Consider the following 19,435-nt stretch of genomic DNA (forward strand, 5'->3'; position numbering starts at 1 on the left):
TCCCTGAAAAAAAAATTCATATTCCAGTGCCTATCCGTGGAATCCTTCACGTTCTTTGACATTGACCAGAAACCAAAAAGAGAACTCACTTCACTCCTTCCCACTCCCCCGTGCCCCTCTGATACTGGCAGATGCCTCTTCCTCTCCCTGACAAATGCAGACACGCACTCACCCCAGTGGTGGGGTTCCTCGAGATGGCATCCCCATCAGGGTCCATGTGGCAGGGACAGTGCCATGACCTGTGGTCCCCATCTGAGAGGGCACTGTGGTAGCCACTGCTCCTATGAGACCTCCCTCTAGTCTTGGCTGGACCCTGTGTTTGCTCAGCCCCGGACACATCTCCACGTCGACAGACAGAGGAGACACCACTGGGAGCCACTTTGCCCCCTGCTATTGTGGAGGCCAACAAAGTTTTGAACCAAAAACAAAAAACCAAACAAACAATAAATTAAAACTAGAAAGAAGAATTTATATATATATTTAAGGGAAAGAAGAAGAGAGCTCTTCAAGAATAAGAAGGAGCCGAGAGGCGGAGCCAAGCCCTGTCCAGGCCCTTGGTCCCCAAGGCGGATGGAAGGACAGATGCTTCTTTCTCTTCACAAATACCTCATGGACGTCGTCTTCGGGAAAGCCGGAGGGGGGCGGCTGGGGCAGGCCTGTCCCTCAGCCAGGGCAGATGGAAGTGGGTGGGCAGGGCTGAGAGAGGGTGCCAGGGACTGGGGTGAAGAGCCCCATACTCCCTGCCCCACCCCAATCAACTGAAAAAGCTTTAAAAAAAACAACAACAGGAAAAAAGGAACAAGAAGACAAAAAGAATGGATGAAGGAAAACTAACACACTTTCGGGTGGTTTGATTCCTCCTTTGATTTCTTTTTCTATTCCATCTGTCCCCTCTCCTCTGTAACTTTTCTCTCTGCTTCTCTCTCTTTCTCTCTCTCTCTTCTCTCTCTCTCTTCTCTCTCTCTCTCTCTCTCCTCTCTCTCTCCTCTCTCTCTCTCTCTCTCTCTCTCTCTCTCTCTCTCTCTCTCTCATTCACTACCCTCTCTCTTCCTTCTTCTCTCATCTCTCTCAATCTCGTTCTTTCTGTGTCTCTCCTCAAACCAAAGTGTTGCTGTGAAGGACGAGAGCCATGGAAATCAGCGTGGCCCTGCCCCTCGCTGGGCCGAGCAGAGCAGAGGGAGGGGGAACCCCGAGACAGTGCTGCTGGACACTGAGGAGAGGCAGAGCCTCAGATGCCACTCTGGGCCCTGAGGCCTGCATGTTCTTTTTCTCTTGTCTCCCTTCTCCCACCCGGGAAATGAAACTGTTGGGCTGGGCCACAGAGGCAGCAGAGACTCAGCTGTTTCGGGGGTTTGGGGTGCCCTGTCTGGTAGCAGTGGAGTGGCTGCCCCTCGGACCCTGGCACCCATGATGGGGCCTGGCATGCCATCAGCCAGCCTCGCCGGAATGTAAGAATCTCTGCTGAACCGACTCCCTGCCCTCACCCTACCTCTGAGTTTGTCCATTTTTATTTCCTGAAGAGAAGAGACTATTGAGAGGGCCTGGGCAGACAATAAGGACATTTGAGCAGAGCAAAGTTAAAGGAATTACAACCAAAAACCCCTCCGAGAAGACAGGCAGCATGGAAGGCATGGTGGAGATGACTCAAACAAAAACTATGATTTCAGACCAAAAAAAGAAAAAAAGAAAAAAAAGAAAGAAAAAAAGAATAAAATGGGGAAAAAAAGAGAAAAAAAATCCAGGACTCACCACCACCCACTTCATCCTGCTTCCTCCCCATCAAGTCCTGCCACCTGGGACCTCTCCCCAACCCCAGTGTGGGGGGAGTGGGGCAGACAGCAGAGGAGGAAGTAGGGAGCAGGGATAGGGCCAATGATGCCCTGACACTGGTGGAGGGACCCCCCCATGCAGCTGGGGGGTGGTGGGGACCCTCCCCATACAACCCCTATAACTGGGAAAAGAAAAACAAGAATAAAAGAAAATTCCTGGGAGGGGGAAAAATAACCAAATCCCAAGCTTTAACTACAGCTGTGAAACCAAATATTGGGAAGGGGATGGGAGGGAGGGAGGGGCAAGTGTGCCCCAGGTCTCCCCCCTGGGCCCCCTCCCCCGAGGACTCGAGATAAGGCACCAAATACCTCATAGAACTTTAATGTTAAAAAAAGGAAACCAAATATCGTTGGCTGGGGGCCAGCCAGGGCAAGGGGCTGGGGGGCAGAAGGGAGCCAGGGTTGGGAAGGTGATGGGGGAATTTGTGCCCCCCACTCCCCTCTTGCCCTTTCCACTCCAGTCCCCCGGCTGAACTCCGGGAAACAAAACTATCTCATCGTTTTTATTTTGTGGTCTGTACAGAGCCTGTGTCCGTGTGTCTGTGTGAGCGAGAGATTTGGGGGGTTGGGGAACATTATATGGGGGTTGGGGAGGGAAACCCTAGACCAGGCTCTGGGCTAGGTGTGATGTCTGAGGTGAGGGGCCAGGAGTCTGGGCTAGAAAGAGAGGAAGATGAATGGATTGGAGAAATGGGGCATGGGGCACCCTCTGAATTCCTCTTCTCCCCAACCACGACCTCCTGATTGAGGAAGGGACAGAGACTGGGTCTACCTTGATGGTGGATCTTTGAATTGTGCCAAAAAAAAAAAAATGCCAGTAACTAAAACACCGGTCTCTGTTGTCTCCTGGGAGTGAGGGGTGGTGTAAGTGGGGATGAGTGGAGATTGGGAACTCTGGCTCCTGTATGAGTTGGGACTAAGATCAGGAGGAAGGGGAAGGATATATTTCCCACTCATCTATTTCTCTGGGGAGGACCAAGAGAGAGGGTCTCCAAGCCCCACATCCAAGCCATGTAGCGCGGGTGACCTCCTGACATGACTAGATTTCCTCACCCACCCAGATCCCAGGTGCCTCTCTCCCATTTAGCCCAGGGTAGGGGGAACTGAGTGAGAGAGAGAGTGAGACGGACTGAGCAAGATTGAGACACGCGGGCCCCCCACTGGCCTCTGAGTGGGAAAGGCAAGTGCGAGAAATAAAGGCCTCCAAGAGAAAAAAAGAAACAAACCAAAGATTTAACCATTAAAAAAAACACACACAAAAAAACCCACAGACAACTCCGCTACCTTTTTATACGTTGGAAAAAAAGTGAAAAAAATTAAAATTAAAAAAATACACAAAACAAGCCGCAGTTCCTTCGTGCGGTTTGAACTTTGACCTCAGCAGTCTCCAAAGCAAGATGACGATGACAAAGGCGAAACAAAAAAGAAAAAGAAAAAATAATGTATATTTTTAAGTATTTGTCCTTGAGATGTTAGCTCCTTGTTAAACACGAAAAGGAGAGAAAAATCCAGACAGAAGTGTTGCTGGGACGGAGACAACTATTTACTATGTCTGTGACCCCTCCTCTCTGCCTCCCCCTTCCTCTCCCTCCCCTTTCCTCTGTCCCTGCTGCCCCTCCCCCATCCTGTCCTCCAAGCCCAGGGGCTCAGTATTTATTTATTTATATAATTGCAGGGTGACTGGGGGCCTCTCTCAACAACTGTAGAGAAGGCCTTTGGATCATGGTGGGTAGGGAAGGGGCAAGGAGTCTTTGGGGGAAAGCAGGGGCCTGATCTTTGATCAACTCCTCTCTGCTGGCTCCTTCCAGGCTTCTTATCCCACTGCTGCCACCACTACCTCCCAAATCCAAGGCTGCACTAGGGCAAGGTGATCCCCCACCATGTAAAGATCTGGTTGGCTCAGCCCTTGCTGGGTGGGTGTCTTTCACCTACTCATTTGAATGACTGGGTGGAATGGGGACGGGAGGAGGTGGCAAGGAGTGGGCATAGGAGACCAAGAAGTGGCTTCTGGAAATTGACTAGGCCCTGGAGACCTTCTCCATTCTCACCAAGGTAGCCCCCCCTTTCAGTTCTGTCTGACCCCTGTGTTGGTAGCCCTTCCCTTCCCATCCTGCACCCCCTTCCTGTCTCTTCTCGTGGTAGCGGGTTAGCGTTTCAGTGTTCTTAACTCCAATCTGCTTGTTCATTGTACAATGTGCTTCTTTTAAGGCCCCATTTTTGTAACTTGAGTGTGTCATTCATCTGAACAACATCAAAAAATAAAAAATTAAAAACTGTACAGAGAGAAATGCTGCTGGCTCTCCCTTGGTCTCCTCTCTTTCCTGGGAAGGTTGGTGGGAGAAATCAGGGTATGGGGTGGGTATGTGCGCGCTGGGGAGGGGCAGGCTTTACTTCTGTTTAGGTAAACATTCACTCAGAAGGAAGGTCTGGCGTGGCTGTTGGTTGGATCGCTGTCCTGCAAAAGGTGGAAAGGTGGCGGGTTAAATTCCCAGTCAAGGTCAGGGCACATACCCAGGTTGTGGGTTCAATCCCCAGTCAGGGCCCTTACTGGAGGCAACCTGTCGATGATGACATCAATTTTTTTTCTCTCTCTCCCCCTTCCTCTAAATATCAATGAAAAGCATATCCTCGGGTGAGAATTTAAAAAAAAGAAGTTTGTTTTTTGGTGGTTTTTTTTTTTGCCAATCAGGAAACAAAAGTTTGAAACTTAGGATGAATTCAAATTCCTGAATTCAAATCTCAGTTCTGCCATTTTATAGATATGTGATCTTTGATATGTAACCTTCAATGTCCTCATCTGTAACAGGGACAATACCTATTCTGGGGTTGATAAGAATTAAATGATGCAGATTTCAAGCACATTGTCTTTAATAAATGAGAACCACAAAAAAAAAAAAAAACCCAGGAAACCAGTATTTCCCCACTTCCATCCCCAGAGGACTAACAAAATCCTTTAAAAACTGAGTTGGGCCCTAGCTGGTTTGGCTGAGTGGATAGAGCGTCGGCCTGCTGACTGAAGGGCCCCAGGTTTGATTCCAGTCAAGGGCATGTACCTTGGTTGCAGGTTCCCTGGCCCTGGTCAGGGTGCGTGCAGGAGGCAACCAATCGATGTGTCTCTTTCACATCGATGTTTCTCTCTCTCTCTTCCTCTCCCTTCCACTCTCTAAAAAACCAATGGAAAAATATCCTCAGGTGAGGATTCACAAAAAATAAAAAAAAAATTTGAGTTGGCCCAGCTTGTGTGGCTCAGTGGTTGAGCGTTAACCTCAGGAAGTCGAGGTTCAATTCCCAGTGAGGGCACATGCCCCGGTTGCATGCTCAATCATACGTGGAACAGCCAATCAATGATTCTCTCTCATCATTGATATTCCTATCTCCCTCTCTTCCTCTCTGAAATCAGTAAAAATATTAAAAATATACATTTAAAACAAAAAATGAGTTGACTTGAAATTGGTGAAACAAAGTACATACCCTTTTTTTTTTTTTTTCAGCACTACACTCAAATTTTTGTGCCCATACTAAATCATTTGAAAGTAACAACAGCTTCCAGGGTAGTCCAGGGACTGATCACTAAGACTTCACCACTGAAAACCAGGAACGGTATCACAGCTGGGTTTTCTCACTGCCATCAGGTCTCCTTGTCACTGTTTCATCCTCTGATGTATGGCACTCAGGTGTTGGGATTCTGCAAATTCAATAGTGAGGGTGGGGAAGAGGAGAAAGGAAGAGTGGGAGGGTTTCGATCACTCAGATTTAAAAAGTATCAGCACTGCGTTGTTTTGGCAAGATTGAGAGACAAGTCAGTAGGGATAGGGGAATGGGATGTTGGAATGGAGATTCAGAATACTCTGCGGATGCCTGCAAGGTGGTATGGTCAGAACCATACAGACCCAAAAGTTCCTTGTCACTCAGGTCACCAATCCTGTGACAAGCAGACACCACACCTGAGAGCACTCTGGAGCTGAACTAGCAACTACCTATAGCCCCATGAATGTGCTTAATCACTCCACATGCCTTCTCCTGTACAGTCATACTTGGGCTCCTCTTGTCGAGAACACATTGGGCACTAGAGGACCACTATTCTGTCCCCTTAACAGTTCTGCTTATTAGCTTCCATATCCAACTATAAATTGGCAATACAAAGCTATTAGAGGGGTCTGCAAGTCACCTGCATCAGAACTGTTGTGTTCAGAACGTGGATTCCAAGGTCACACACATACATGCTTGCTGGATCCAAAACTCTGGGGGAACCTTTGCCTGTCCAACTCAATCCCCAGCATCCAACAAGGGTTTGATTAGTGCCACCTTTTCTGACAGTGGTTAATCGAGGACTGTGGAAATTTCAGCAGGGTGATAGTAAATGATGAGTCTTGTTCATAAATCTGTTTGCACACATAACTTTTCCTCAGGGTTGGGGGGGGGGGTGTCCAAAATTTCCTAAAAAGGAACCACGATAGAGGCAGGGTGGTCACCCACTGTCACAGAGCCTCCTTTCTCTGCTCAAAACATCTTTATCTTAGGGTCAACCACACCTTGAGTTTTTCAGCCTGTTTAGCTGGGTTTGCAAGCACAAATCCTGATTGTTCTCAGTACTGATTTGATATGACTGTCAGGATAGGATGTTACAGGTTTTTGTGAGAAGAGGCAGTTTAAGGACAAATCTTTACCTGGTAATTAAGGCAGGGGGCATGCTGGGCTGACTTGGCTGGAATCCTTTCTGCAGGGTATAAAGTTACTGAAAGAGGTGCCTAGGATTAACACTCTGTGAAAACTGCTTCACAGATCACTTGCTCTTCATTAGGAGCTGTCAAGATACCAAATGGGTGATTTTTCTTTTTTAAAATGATTACAATAAGCATAATGTAGCAAAACCTATTAATGGTGTTAGACCTGGTTTCTAGCCTGGCCCCACCACTTGTGTGGCCTTGGTCTCTTCCATCTCTTCCCTCACTGAGCCCTCATTTTCTCACCAGAGCCACAGGCTAACCCCGTCCGTCTTAAAGCCCCAGTGCCTAGAGGGGAACAGGACTGCTGAAGGGAGTCCAGAGTAATGTGGAAGCCCAAGTGGTCATCAGAGCCTGAGTGGGCAGCTCTTGGGCCTCCCTTTGCCCTGGTTTCAGTACAAACAGCTTCCCTCTTATTTCTCGTTTTTTAGTGTTCCAATTAAGAATTCTAATAAAAAGGCTGGAGTAATCTTTGAAGTTCGGGGGGGGGGGGGGGAGGCACTTGTTTTCCTTGGGATTTGCCTCTTAAAAACAAGACTGCATTGTAACTGAGCATTCCCACTGGCCACACACTCACCATCTCCTTTGCCCACCCCCACCCCCCAAGTATGTAGAAGGCAGCAGAGTATAAAGCATATGGTGATTCAACCAAATGAAATTAAACTTTAATTCAAGTTCTGCCCTTGATTAATTCTCTGGGTTAAATGATCTTGGGCAAGTCACCTCCCTTGCCCAAGGATTCCTTCCCTGCATAATGTTTTCCTCACAGGATCAGTCTGAAAATTACTCCAAACAGCCCTGGCCGGTGTAGCTCAGCTGGTTGGAGCACCATCCCGTACACCAAAAGGTTGTGGATTTGATCGCTGGTGGGGCGCATACGGGAGGCAATCGATGTTTCTCTCTCTGAAATCAGTAAAAACATATCCTTGCGTGAGGATTAAAAAAAATTATTTCAAAAAATGTAGGGTAGTACTTGAGACAAACTATTCAAACATCAGTCAGCCACACCACCCATTCCTCTTCCAACAGACACCTATTAGCCGAGTCAGACTCCAACTTCAGGTGGGTATCAAGTCACCTCTTCTGAAGCTTCCTCCCCCAGCCAACCCTTAGAATCTTCAAGTCCACAGCTGGGTCTGGTCCTAGGCGCCACCCTCCACTACTGCCGGGAATATCATGCCTTTTCCAGACTTGCATATGCCCATAGGGATCCAGTGAGAAAATAGATGGCCCCGGGGAAGCCAACTCACATCAGGCCAGGAAGTGGGAAACAGCAGTGGTGAGAATCTGATTTCCCCAAATATTCCTACCATCAGTAAAAACAGCTTCAGGCTTTTCTACAGAACTGTGGGGACCTCTAGTGTCAAGAGCACCATGCTGCCTCCATCTAGAACCAGAGTGAAGTTCTACTCCCCAGATGCCATACCATAACCTTGGAATTCAGGTCCTCTTCAATTTAGCAAATATTTACTGAGCTCCTACTACTAGCCAGGCCATTCTAGATGCTGGGAACACAGCCATGAAAAGTATCTGGGCTCATGGTTCCCAAATTCCACCCCGCACAGCCAAAAGCACATAAATGTCCAAATCAGTTTTTATTGACTATTTCACTTTGGGGCCACCAGTGCTAACAAGTGGAAGGGTGAGGGGCACTTTTATGCATATTAGGGACCCCAGAACACTCCTCATAAGAGAATAAATCCAGTTACAGAATTTACATAGCAGTTGGGAAGGGTGAAGGGGCTCTGTACAGAAATTTAAGGGGATGTTGGAGGGGGTTCTTCAGCAACAGGGCATGGTGCTTCTGAAGAGGGAAGCTGGCAGGGTCAGCCACTGATCTGGACTCCCTCGGCCTCAGCCAGAGGGTAGATCTCAATGGCTTCCACCAAAGGCAGCGCCTCCACTGCAGTCTCCATCACTGCCAGGCCAACAGCAGCCTCTGCCTCTGCTAGCTGCTGCCGCACAGCTGCCTGGTGCTGCTGCTGGTGGGTCTTGCGGTGTTTCCATAGGTTGGAGAAGGAACGGTAGCTCTTGCCACAGTCGGGGCAGGAATAGGGCCTTTCACCCGTGTGAATGCGGCGATGTTCTGCCAGGCGCATGGAGATAGCAAAGGCCTTGCCACACACTTCACAGGCAAAGGGCCGCTCACCTGTGTGCAGGCGCCGGTGGTCCTTCAGATGGGTACTCTGACGGAAGGCCTTGCCACAGTCTGGACATGGGTATGGCCGCTCTCCTGTGTGTATGCGCCGGTGCACCTGCAGTGATGTCTCTGTGCTAAACAGCTTTTTGCATTCGCTGCACTCTAAGCCCCGGCGTCGGGCAGGGGCCGCAGGGGCTGCAGCAGCAGTGCCTGCAAGGGTCGTTGGGGGGGCAACTGGTGTGCGAGTTGCCCGTGGGGCCCTGGGGACTGGGGGCTCCTTAGCCAGGACCTCTCCAGGCCCAGCAGCTGCGTGGGCCGCCTCATGTGCTTGTAGCCGAGCAGCTGAGCCCACTTTCTTGCCACAGGTGCCACACTCAAAGCGCCGTGGGCCCTGGGCAGCAGCAGCTGCACAGCGATGCTCACGGAGCCGCAGTGAGGAAGGGAAGGCGGCCCCACAGGATGAGCAGCGGTGGGGCTGGCGCCCAGCATGGGCCACAAGCTGGTGCACCTCCAGCAGCCGGCGCAGCAGGAAGGAGCGGGGGCACTCGCGACACTTGTAGGGGTACTCGCCAGTGTGGTGGTAGCGGTGCATGAGCAAGCGGTAGGGGCGGTGAAAACGCACTCCGCACTCTTGGCAGCGGTAGGGGAAGTGTTGGGCATGCACCAGGCGGTGCTGCCTCAGTGTAGAGCTTTGGGTGAAAGCTTTGCCACAGTCCCCACACCGGTAGGGCCGCTCCCCTGTGTGTGTGAGCCGGTGGCGGGCCAGGTTGGCAGGCGAGTTGAAAGGTTTAGAGCAGTCTGGGCAGGGGAAGGGCCGTTCGCCCGTGTGTGTGCGCAGGTGGTTGCGCACATGAGACTTCTTCTTGAACATCTTGCCACAAATGCCACACTTGTGGCGCCGTTCTAGCCTGTGCACAAAACGTTGGTGCCGGGTGAGCTGTAATGCCTTGCCAAATTCACGGCTGCACAGGAGGCAGCGGTAGGTGCCTGGGGCAGCGGGTTCTGCTGAGCTCTCCTCAGACACTGGGGGCTCCGTAGCCTCTGGCTCTCCAGTCTCTGCTGAAGCTGGCTCAGGGAAACCAATGACAGGCTCCTCTGGTAGGACTGGTGTTGTGGGTAGAGGAACACCTCCCACCCCATGGGTACGCCGGTGATAAAGGAACTTGGTGAGGTTGACAAAGTTCTTTCCACATGGACATGAATGCAGAGGATTTGGGGTGTGAGCTCGCCGGTGGGCCAGAAGGAGCGCCTCTGTGCCAAAGGCCAGGCCACAGTCCACACACAGGAAGTGAGACTCGCTACTGTGATCTCCAAGGTGCTGGTCTAGACTGGAAGGGCTGGGAAAGACACGACTGCACAGGGGGCACTTAAAGACACCTTCCCGGTGACTCCGCAGGTGCTGCTGTAGCTGGTGAGGTGAAAGAAAGAGCTGATCACAGGCTGAGCAAAAGAGCTCCTGGGTGGCTGTCCCACCTGGCTCTCCACTGTTGTTCCTCCGGGCCTTGCGCCCCCGCCGATCACGCCCAATGGCTTCACCGTTGCGCAGTTCGTAACTGTGGTCAGAGGATGGCAGGGGATCAGGCTGAGTCACAGGCACCTCTGCAGGTGATGGGGCCAGGGTCTCCTGCTGCAAGGCAGGCTCCTCAGACTCCGGGGCAGGAACAGGGAAGTGGGTGGCTTGGTGCTCCAGAAAGTCAGCTGGCGACTGGAAGAGCTGGGAGCACTCAGAGCACTTGTAGAGGAGCAGTTCCACCTCAGTCACCACCTCAGTAGTGGTGGCAGCAGCAGAAGGGATAGCTGCCCCTTCCCCACCCTCTTCTGCTTTGCGGTATGAGTGTTCCACAGCCACACGGGCCTGGCCCATGGGGGATCCTAGGACAACTGGGGCTGGAGGCTTGGTGGGAGTGGCCCGGAGGTGCGTCTGCCGGTGGTTCAGCCAGAGATCCTGGCTGGCGAAGAGGGCCTTGCAATCAACACACTCATAGTGGATGGTGCTGGAGCTCAGGGGGGGCACCTTGGGTGGCGATTCAGTTGGCACTACCTCCTGAGGCGCCATCATTTTTAGGTGCAACTCCTGGTGCTCCAGGAGCTGGCTAGGGGACATCAGCAGTTGACCACATTCCAGGCACTGGTACTGGCTCTCCTGCACCACAGTCTGATAGAGGCCTGTGCCAGAAGCTGCCTCTGTGGCCACAGTGACTCCAGGGTCAGCCACACCCACCAGCTCAAAGTGATGCTGGGGCACATGGGAATTCTGGTGCATGAGCACTTCCTCCAGGGATCCATAGAGCTGGTTGCACTCAGAGCAGACAAAGCGATGCTCAATGTACAGGACCGTCTCCTCTGACTCTTCAGTCATGGCGGCAGCAAGGCCCTGGGCTGGGAAAGGGGAGATTTGGGGACAAATCACAACTAAGTCACTGCTTCTTCAGTCCTTCTCAGGAATGATTCTTTCCCTTTACCATCCCCCCACCTAGATCTATATTTCCTTCTAACTTCTTGCTTCCATTTTCCACTCCCATCTCTCTTCCTAACAATCTTTCCTCTCCCAACACACAAGAGCACCAAGCACAAAAATCTTTCCAGCAGTCCATTCCTGGTGAATCTACTGAATCAACTAGAATCAAACTCCACCCACCCAATCCCTGTAACCTGTCCAATCCCTCATTCTCTAATGCCTCAAAGCTGGCCCAAGGCCCCACCCATCACACAGGAACCCTTGTCCTCTCCACTCAGACCTCCTTCCACTGACTCCTCTCCCTACCAACTCACTATCCATTTCCACTCCCAGGGGAGTCCACAAAGGGTTTAACCACCCACTTTTTCCAGTCTTGCTCTTCCTCTGCTCACTCCCCGAGACTCTGAACCTCTTTTTACACCTAGATCACTCAAACTTCCTCATGCCCCACACCGTTAAGCACCCTCGCATTGCGCAACTCCTCTCCTTTACACACAACCCTTGCTATCCACTCTCTCTCCCTCTGGTGCCCACGATCTTCACATCAAACTATCCCTTTCTCCATCAACTTTTTTCACATTGGCCTAATCATCCCCATACTTAGATTTTCCTACTTAACCACTTCCCCACGATAACCAGGTCCTCTTTAAATAAAGGTCCCCTCCCCCAACCCTGACCCCTTATCCAAAATACCCAGACCCATCTTCACAAATACCTAACCCATTTTTCATAACTAGACCCTTCCCACCACCCTAACTTATATCTATCTCCAGGGTACCCAGACACTCTTCACATCAATCACCTTTTCTTTGCACTGAAACCTCATCTGCAATTCTAATTTCCCTCTGGGATACCCAAATCCCCTTTTCACATTGATTTAGACCCCTTGTCTTCATTTACAACCACCCTAACCCATTCAGGGGTTCCCAGACCCCCTTTCACATCATTAACCTAACCTATTCTTTGCAAAAAGACCCCCTCCCACCATAACTCATTCCAGGGATGCTAAGGCCCCCTCTTCATATCAACTGAATTCCCCTTATTTACAGAAAGATCACACACACACACACTAACCCAATTCAGGGATATCTAATAGCTTGACCTCCTTTCACACATAGACCCTTCCACTGCCCAAATCCCCTTTAGGGATACACAGAACCTTTCTTCTTATGCACAACTCCCCTTGACCCCCACTTTAACAATGACAGAGAAGAGCCAGATCCCCCTTCCTCACATCCAGATTCTCTCACCAGCCAGTATTAAATACTCTGGGGATACACAGACCCCCAACTTCTTATCAACTTAACAGGTCATTCTCATTCCAGTGATACCCAGACACCCTCCACGACCCCAGAACAGATCTCTCTCAACACCCTAAACTCCTCCAATTTCCACTCTTCACCTTGACCTAATTCCCTATACTTTTCCAAAGGACTACCTCCCTCCTTCTAGGGGCACCCAGACATCCTTCTCAAATAACAACCCTTTTTTGCACAGAGACCCCTCTCAACCCATTCCAAGGGTATCCAACCCTCCTTCACTTTGGTTTAACTCCCCTTCACATTAATATAACCCCATTCTTCACACCTGGGACTCCCCCTCAGCTCTAAATCTGCCCTCTGGGGATGTCCGTTTCCTACATCTTTTCAGGTCAAGACCCTTCTCACTGGCCTAATTTTTCCAAGTGTAACTAAATCTTCTCTTTACATTAAGTTAATTATCTCTTTTTCTCATGTCCTAAACCTCCCCGGGCACCCAAGTGACTTCTAACCGCCCACCCCTTTTCGATTTTGGACTGCCCCACGCCAAGCCCCTCGCTCCGATACGCCCTGGAGTCCCTCCTGAAGACACACAGGACCCTCCCAGGCCTCCACCCGAGCCCGGACCCTCCTCACTCAGCCCCGTTACTCGACTCTAGACCCCTTCCCATCCACCGCCCCAGCCCGGCCCCCGCCCGGCTGCCCACAGGCCCCGCCGGCGGTTGGCGCCGCTCCGCACTCACCGCCGGCGCGCGCCCCACCTCCGGCCCACAGCGCGCAGGCGGGGTGCTGAGCGCAGGCCGCAGGGAGGGTGAGCGGCTGGGCCGGCCCTTCGCGCGCCCGCCCGCCCGCCCGCCGGCACTCACCCGCCTCCGCCGTCTCGCACGCCTCGGGCCCGGGCCCGGGCCACCGCTCCCCTTGAGCGGCCACCCCACCGTTGCGCTCTCTCTAGCTCCCGCCGTCACCTCTCGCCTGCTCCGCAGCCTCGCTCTCGCCCCCAAACGCCCTCAGCAACGCTCCTCCCACCTTCCTCCTCGGCCGCCGTGCGACGTCCAAACGCACCCAATCATCGCCCGTCTAGCCCCTGCCGTTTGGCCAATAGGCACTTACGTCTCCGAGCCTTGGACCAATAGTATGGAGCGTCTGGATCCCTTCAGCGCCCAACCAATCCCCTAGCGACCTTTCCTCTCCGGCTGGTCCTGGTTGATAGTGCCCGCCCCCTTACGCCTGGAGGCTGCTCCTCCTCCATCTCCAAGTCGACTCCACTGGACGGCTCAGAAGGAGGGGCAGCGTGATGACGTCAGGCGGCGGAGTGAGGCTGCGGGCGCCATCTTGGGGACAAGGCGGGTAGTCGCGTGGGGTTGAGAGGGAAAGTCGGGAAATTGAGGCACACGATTCCCCGAGGGGTAGGGCGGAGGAGTTGAGGAGCAGGAACTCCGAGGAGCGAAGGGAGAGAGTGAAGAAGCACGAGTCAGCTCAAAGAGGAGAGGAAACCAATCACAGGGAGGGAAGAAAAGAGGAAATTAAGGCTCCAGATTCACTTTGTATGGAAGAGAGGAATAAAGGAAGAGGAGAAAAACAGAGGGACTCTGAGGGAGGGGGGAGGGGAAATGTCAGAGGAAAATCAAGAAGAGAGGGAATCTGAGGGAATGAGGAAAACCCGAAGAAAAAAGGAAACGCAGAGAGAGGCAGTTGATGTGAAGAAACGGAGGGTGTGAGTGGGGAGGGAGGTAGAGGACCTGCGGGTCCCCGAGTTTGCGTTTGCGAGTGAGTTGCCCCAACCAGAGCTGTTACAAATGTTTCTAGAGTGACTTCCTGAACCCAAGGACAGGGCAGCTGCAAGAGACTGGCTTGGATCACACTCCGCGCCCCCATTTCTCTGATGAGTCTCAGAGGAATTGGTCCTTTACCTTCCTGAGGCTAAAAAGCTACCAGGGGGCTTCGCACACAGAGTCAGACCTAGGAGCGACGGTCCCGGTCCCGTTATGACTTTGCTATGTCACGCAATTGGTTTCTACCCAGGCGTCCTAATGTCCCCTCTAATCAGTGGTTCTCAACCTGTGGGTCGCGACCCCTTTGGCGGTCGAACGACCCTTTCACAGGGGTCGCCTAAGACCATCTTGCATATCAGATATTTACATGACGATTCATAACAGGAGCAACATTACAGTGATGAAGTAGCAACGAAAATAATTTTATGGTTGGGTCACAACATGAGGAACTGTATTTAAAGGACCAGAAGGCTGAGAACCACTGCTAGATTAAACTCCTTAACACCAGGCCCGTGTCATTAAAACAGGCTGGCTGGGTTGGATTGGACTGGAGTGGAATCTTGGCCCTGCCACTTCCTAGCTGTTGCTTTGGGCAAGTCATCTCCCTTGGACCTCAGTTTTCCTATCTGTGAAATGGGGATAATGGCCCCTGTCCCATATGATTGTTGTGAGGCAAAAGCTACGTAAGAGTTATTTTTATTATTAGGACCTCAAGTAATAATAGCTTGGAACATGTCCTGAGTGTATTAAGCGTTCAGTATTGTGCCCGGTGCTTTCCATGTATTATTCGGTTTAATCCTCTCAACAACCCTAGAGGGAGGAGCTATTATTTTCACTTTACAAAAAACAAAAAAAACAAATACAAAAATAAAACACACTCGCACACACACACACACACACAAAAGACTGAAGCCCAGAGAAATTAAGTAACTTGTCTATAATTAGGAAGAGACGGAGCCAGGATTCCAACCCAGGAGTTAACTCCAAGGTTTTTGCACTCATGATCCCCAGGCTCTACTGCCTGGCAGGTGGGACCCAGTGGCATGTTGAATGGATTAAGTGCAAGAAGTAGAGGAAAGAAGTTGGTGGGAATCAGTGAGCTCTAAAACTGGTAATCTGGGTTTTCCCTCAGGGTGAAATCACCTGGGGCCGGAGCTAGAGAGCCTGGCAGCTAGGTTCAGCCCTTGAGAAGTTCTGTGCTCCTGGGCAGGTTCGCACGCCTGCTGAGGCCTCCTCTTCCCACTTAAAAATGCCAGCTAGCCGGTGTGGCTCAGTGGGTTGGTCATCCTGTGCACCGAAAGATTGCCAGTTCAATTCCCAGTCAGGGCACATGCCCAGAATTGGGGGCTTGATCCCTGGTAGGGGGCATGCAGGAGCTAGCCAATGGATGCTTTGCTCTCACCTCCCTTCTTCTCTAAAAATCAATAAAAGTATTTAATTGGGGGGGAAAAAAAAGAAGAAAATGCCAGCCAGCTTGGCTTGTCAGACTCCTTTCTTGCTCTGACCTGCTTGGACCTCCCAACTTATCCGGGTTGGCTAGTCCCTTCTCTTCAGATGATACAGGAGTAAACTGAGGCCTAGGTCAGTCTTCCCAGAGATGGTGGCACAGGATTAAGACTCCTGGGACTGGTTCAATTTAGAGAGGACAAGCATTCTAAGCTGGAGTCCCTGCATAAGCAAGGGAGGTATGTGCAAAGTTGGTGGTCCTTCAGGGTCAGATGTATGTGTCAGATGTATGTTGGGGATGCCCCACATGCCAGCTGCGGAGGGCTTCCCATGCCAAGCCAGTGTGAGTTGCCACGTGCCACATGTGTGCTCGAGGCATGCAGTCACGTGTGCTGGGGTGCTGCACGTGAGTGTGTCAGTGTCTCCTCCCCATCACGAGCAGTTGGGGCTGGTGGTGAGTCATGGACTCAGCCTTCAGCACCAACTGTCATGTTTCTTTCCCCCAAATTTCACCCCCCCCCCAACCCAGGCGTGCACCACCCACCCCGACTCCAAGATCTGTATTGCTGCTTCTCTCTTCCAGCTCCCTGCCCTGCTCAGCTCCCTCCTGAGGGGGAGGAAGTCTCCCATTTCAGTTGGCTTTGCCCTCCACCTCCCTGCCCTTTCCCACTGCCTCTCTTCAGGTGACTAGAGAATTTAGGGCCTCTACTCCCCACCCACTCATCTCCATAGGTCCCAAGGATTTCTCTATGCATTATGGAGAATTCCCATACTCACCACCCTTCACGTCTGTGGGGGCTATTTCTATTTCTGGGGGCTTCTCCCTTTCCTCTATGGGCTGGCTGCTCCTGCCTCAGTGGGCCTCTGGTGTCTGCATCCTTATCTTTATAGGTTCCCTGGTGTCTGTGGGCCTCCTGCCCATTTCTGTGACCTTCTCTCACTCTCCTTGGCCTGCCTCCCTTCTCTGTGATGTGCTTTCTTGTTCCCATTTCTGTGGACATCTCTTGTCCATTGCTTTGTCCCATCCCTGAGGAGGGCTTTCTGTTCCCATAGACCTTTCTCCATCTTCACAGGGGCTCTCTGGGTCCACAGCTGCCCTGTCGCTGAAGTCCTTTGCTTGTCACTGTGGTTTGCTTCCTTGTCTCCTTGGGCCTTTTTCTCGTTTCTCTGGGCTTTTCCCTGTCCTTGTCCTTGTGGGGTTTGTGGACCCTGGCCCAACTCCGTGGGTCTTGATGGCTCCTTTTCTGTTTATTTTCATATTTCTTCATCCCTGTCAGCTCTCTCCCCCAGCAGCACAGCACGGTCTTCTTATTAGGTCTCCCCACCTCTCATGGCTCCAGTGCCCAAGGGCTGCCTGGGCAGGGCGGTGGCATGGTGTGGTGGAGGGGGTGGCCTGGGGGTGGGACCTCCATCCAATGCAGGGCCTTCTCCTCATCAGCATTCTCCTCAAGGGGGCCCCCAACCCCGACCAATACCGGCTCCCCCTCCTCTGACTCCCCTCCCTCCTCTCTTTCTGCCTGCCTCCCTCCCTTTCTCCAGCCCGCCCTCCTCCCTGCCTCCCTCATCTCTCCGCCCCCCCTGGCTCCAGGACTCAGCGCGGGTGGCAGGCAGGCAGCCGGCGGGCAGGCGGGCCAGCAGCGGCCTCAGCCTCGGAGGGGAGAAGGAGAGGTGGCAGTGGTGGAGGCGGCAGTGGGCAGCGGTGACGGCCAGCAGCAGAGAGGCAGGCCCAGCTGGGGACCAAGAGCCGGAGGCTGATCCTCACAGGAGACCAGGAGTCGGTGGCCAGGCCCTCTCACCCAGGCCCTGCGCTGGGCACCCCCTGGGACACCCCCACCCTCCTCTGCCTTCCTCTTCCACCTGCTCCTCTCCTTCCTCCCCTCCCTGTCCTCTCCCTCCCTCCCATCTCTCCACCTTGCCTGCTCCCTTCTTGGCTCTCTGAGTCTCCCAGCATCACATCCTCCCCAGCCACTCCACTCCTCAGCCTCTCCCCACCCCCAGCATGCTTTTCCCTCGGGGGCTGAGGGCTTGAGGACTCTAGACCCTAGTCTCATCCGGGGCTGGGCCAAGGCTGGGGGGAGGGGGGAAGGGGTGGCCCCCTCCCCCCCATTAAGCCCTTCCCTCCCTCACTTCTGATGGCTGGCTTCCTTGTCTCCACCCAGTCCTCGCCCCCAGTGGCCCCCCCAGGCCTGCCCGGCTAGGGGAGGGGGCAGGGGCCCTTTCCTGGGCCGGCTTCCCCCTCCCCCGGCTTTTGCCTGTGCCCCCTCCTTCCCATTTTCACCTTCCTCTCCTCCTCTCCTCTCTCCTTCCCCTCCATTTGCTCCTTCGCCCTCTCCTCTCTCCCCTTCTTTCCTCCATTTTCTCCTTTCTCCTTCCTCCCCTCCTCGGCCCACCCTTTCCTCTTTCACCTGTCCTTTCTCCCTGCTCCTGAGGAGCCCCCGTTTTGGATTAGTTGGGGCCACCACCGGAGGTGGGGGAGGGGGCCCTGTGGACTGCCCTCTCCCCCCCTCCCTGCCCCAGCCACACCACCGCCCAGTGCCAGAGCATCTCCCCGCTGTCATTTCTCGGGCCTCGAGGGAGCCCTGCCCTCCGTCCCACCAGGATCCGTAAGTGTCCGCAGGGCAGGGGTTGGGCTGGGGCGGCCTGAGTCCTGAAGGCTGTACTTACTGCCGCTTGGTGAAGTGGGGGGGTGGGGGGGGCACATTTCTCTGCTCCTGGGACCGGCAAATACCCTCCCCCACCAGGGGCCTGCCATGTCCCCAACCTCCATTCCCCTTGGCCCTTTCTCACCCCTTCTTCTGGGTACACAGCTCACCCTTGCCCCTCAGCGTCTGGGGTCCTCCGGACTCCTGGCACGTCTCCGCCCCTGCTCTCTCCAGCCTGGCTCCACGGTGACCGGTGACCGGCTCTGCTCGCACCCACTGTTTCCTCCGTCTCCCTCTTCTTTCCTCTGAGCCTCATCCTCTCTGCCTGCCATGGACCCATCCCCATGCCATCTGGCCTCTATCTCCTGGAAAAGTCTGTCTGTTTTTGAATCTCCATTTCACGTGGCTGTGGGGCTTCTGACTCTGTCCAACTTCTCTCTTCTTTGCCGGTATCCTAACTATTTCTTGGTGTGTCTCCGTTGATCTCTCTCTCTCTCTCTCTCTCTCTCTCTCTCTCTCTCTCCCTCCCTCCCTCCCTCCCTCTCCAAACTCCCCTGTCTCTTGTCTCTTCTGGAGGCTGCCATGCCAAATCTAGCCCTCTTGCCACTTCACTCTGTCTACTCTGTGCTCTGCCTGGGCCTCTGCCACCCCCCCCCCCCCCCCCCGCCTCCTCCCTCTTTAACCCTGGGCTTGGAGGCCAGCTGCCTTCTCTCACTTTTCTGCTTTCCTCCCCAGATTCACTCTGGGTGTATCCCCTTCATTGCTCACTCCTTAGCCACTGCCCCTCTCCGTGGTCCACTTTGTGACTTTGTCTTTTCTTTTCCTTGATGGCCTTGCCCACAATCCCCCCAACCCTCTTCCCACTTCTCCCCTCACCCGCCCCCCTCAATGCTCCAGGTCCCCCACCGTGCCCGCAGGCACTCTGAGTGGGTGCCCCGCTATGCGGACTGGCTCCGCTCCTGTGGGTGCTTCGCCTGTCCCTGCCTGTGCCCTCCAGGTCTCTGTCTCCCTCCTCAGTTTTCCTCCCTGACTCTCTCTCCCTCTCTCTACTGGTTTGAGTCTGTCTCTGTCTGTCTGTCTCAGTCTTGCACACCCCTTCTCCTATAGCTCTGCTGTGTGGCTCTGACACACTTCTTTCCTCTCTTTCCAAGGAGCCCTCTTTCTT

At 53.1% G+C, this 19,435-nt stretch overlaps 2 protein-coding genes across 3 annotated transcripts in view; one reads left to right on the forward strand and one right to left on the reverse strand.

The window, feature by feature from the left end:
- Positions 1 to 8,136: 8,136 nt before the first annotated feature.
- ZNF574 (zinc finger protein 574) lies at positions 8,137 to 18,570 on the reverse strand. Its single transcript, XM_081107565.1, has 2 exons — positions 18,441 to 18,570; positions 8,137 to 11,072 (listed from the first exon to the last, which is right to left on the reverse strand). Exon 2 carries the CDS (start codon positions 11,050 to 11,052, stop codon positions 8,380 to 8,382), a length of 2,673 nt encoding a protein of 890 aa, XP_080963691.1. The 5' UTR covers positions 11,053 to 11,072; positions 18,441 to 18,570; the 3' UTR covers positions 8,137 to 8,379.
- Positions 17,200 to 19,435, forward strand: part of GRIK5 (glutamate ionotropic receptor kainate type subunit 5) — a 55,927-nt gene continuing 53,691 nt past the window's right edge. For both annotated transcript variants that reach the window (XM_081107564.1, XM_081107563.1), the window contains exon 1: positions 17,200 to 18,231. The gene's annotated coding sequence lies outside the window, so the exon portion shown is untranslated. The remainder of the gene's footprint in view (positions 18,232 to 19,435) is intronic.

Source organism: Myotis nattereri (assembly GCF_964212035.1).
Source record: "Myotis nattereri genome assembly, chromosome: 15".
NCBI classification, from domain to species: domain Eukaryota; kingdom Metazoa; phylum Chordata; class Mammalia; order Chiroptera; family Vespertilionidae; genus Myotis; species Myotis nattereri.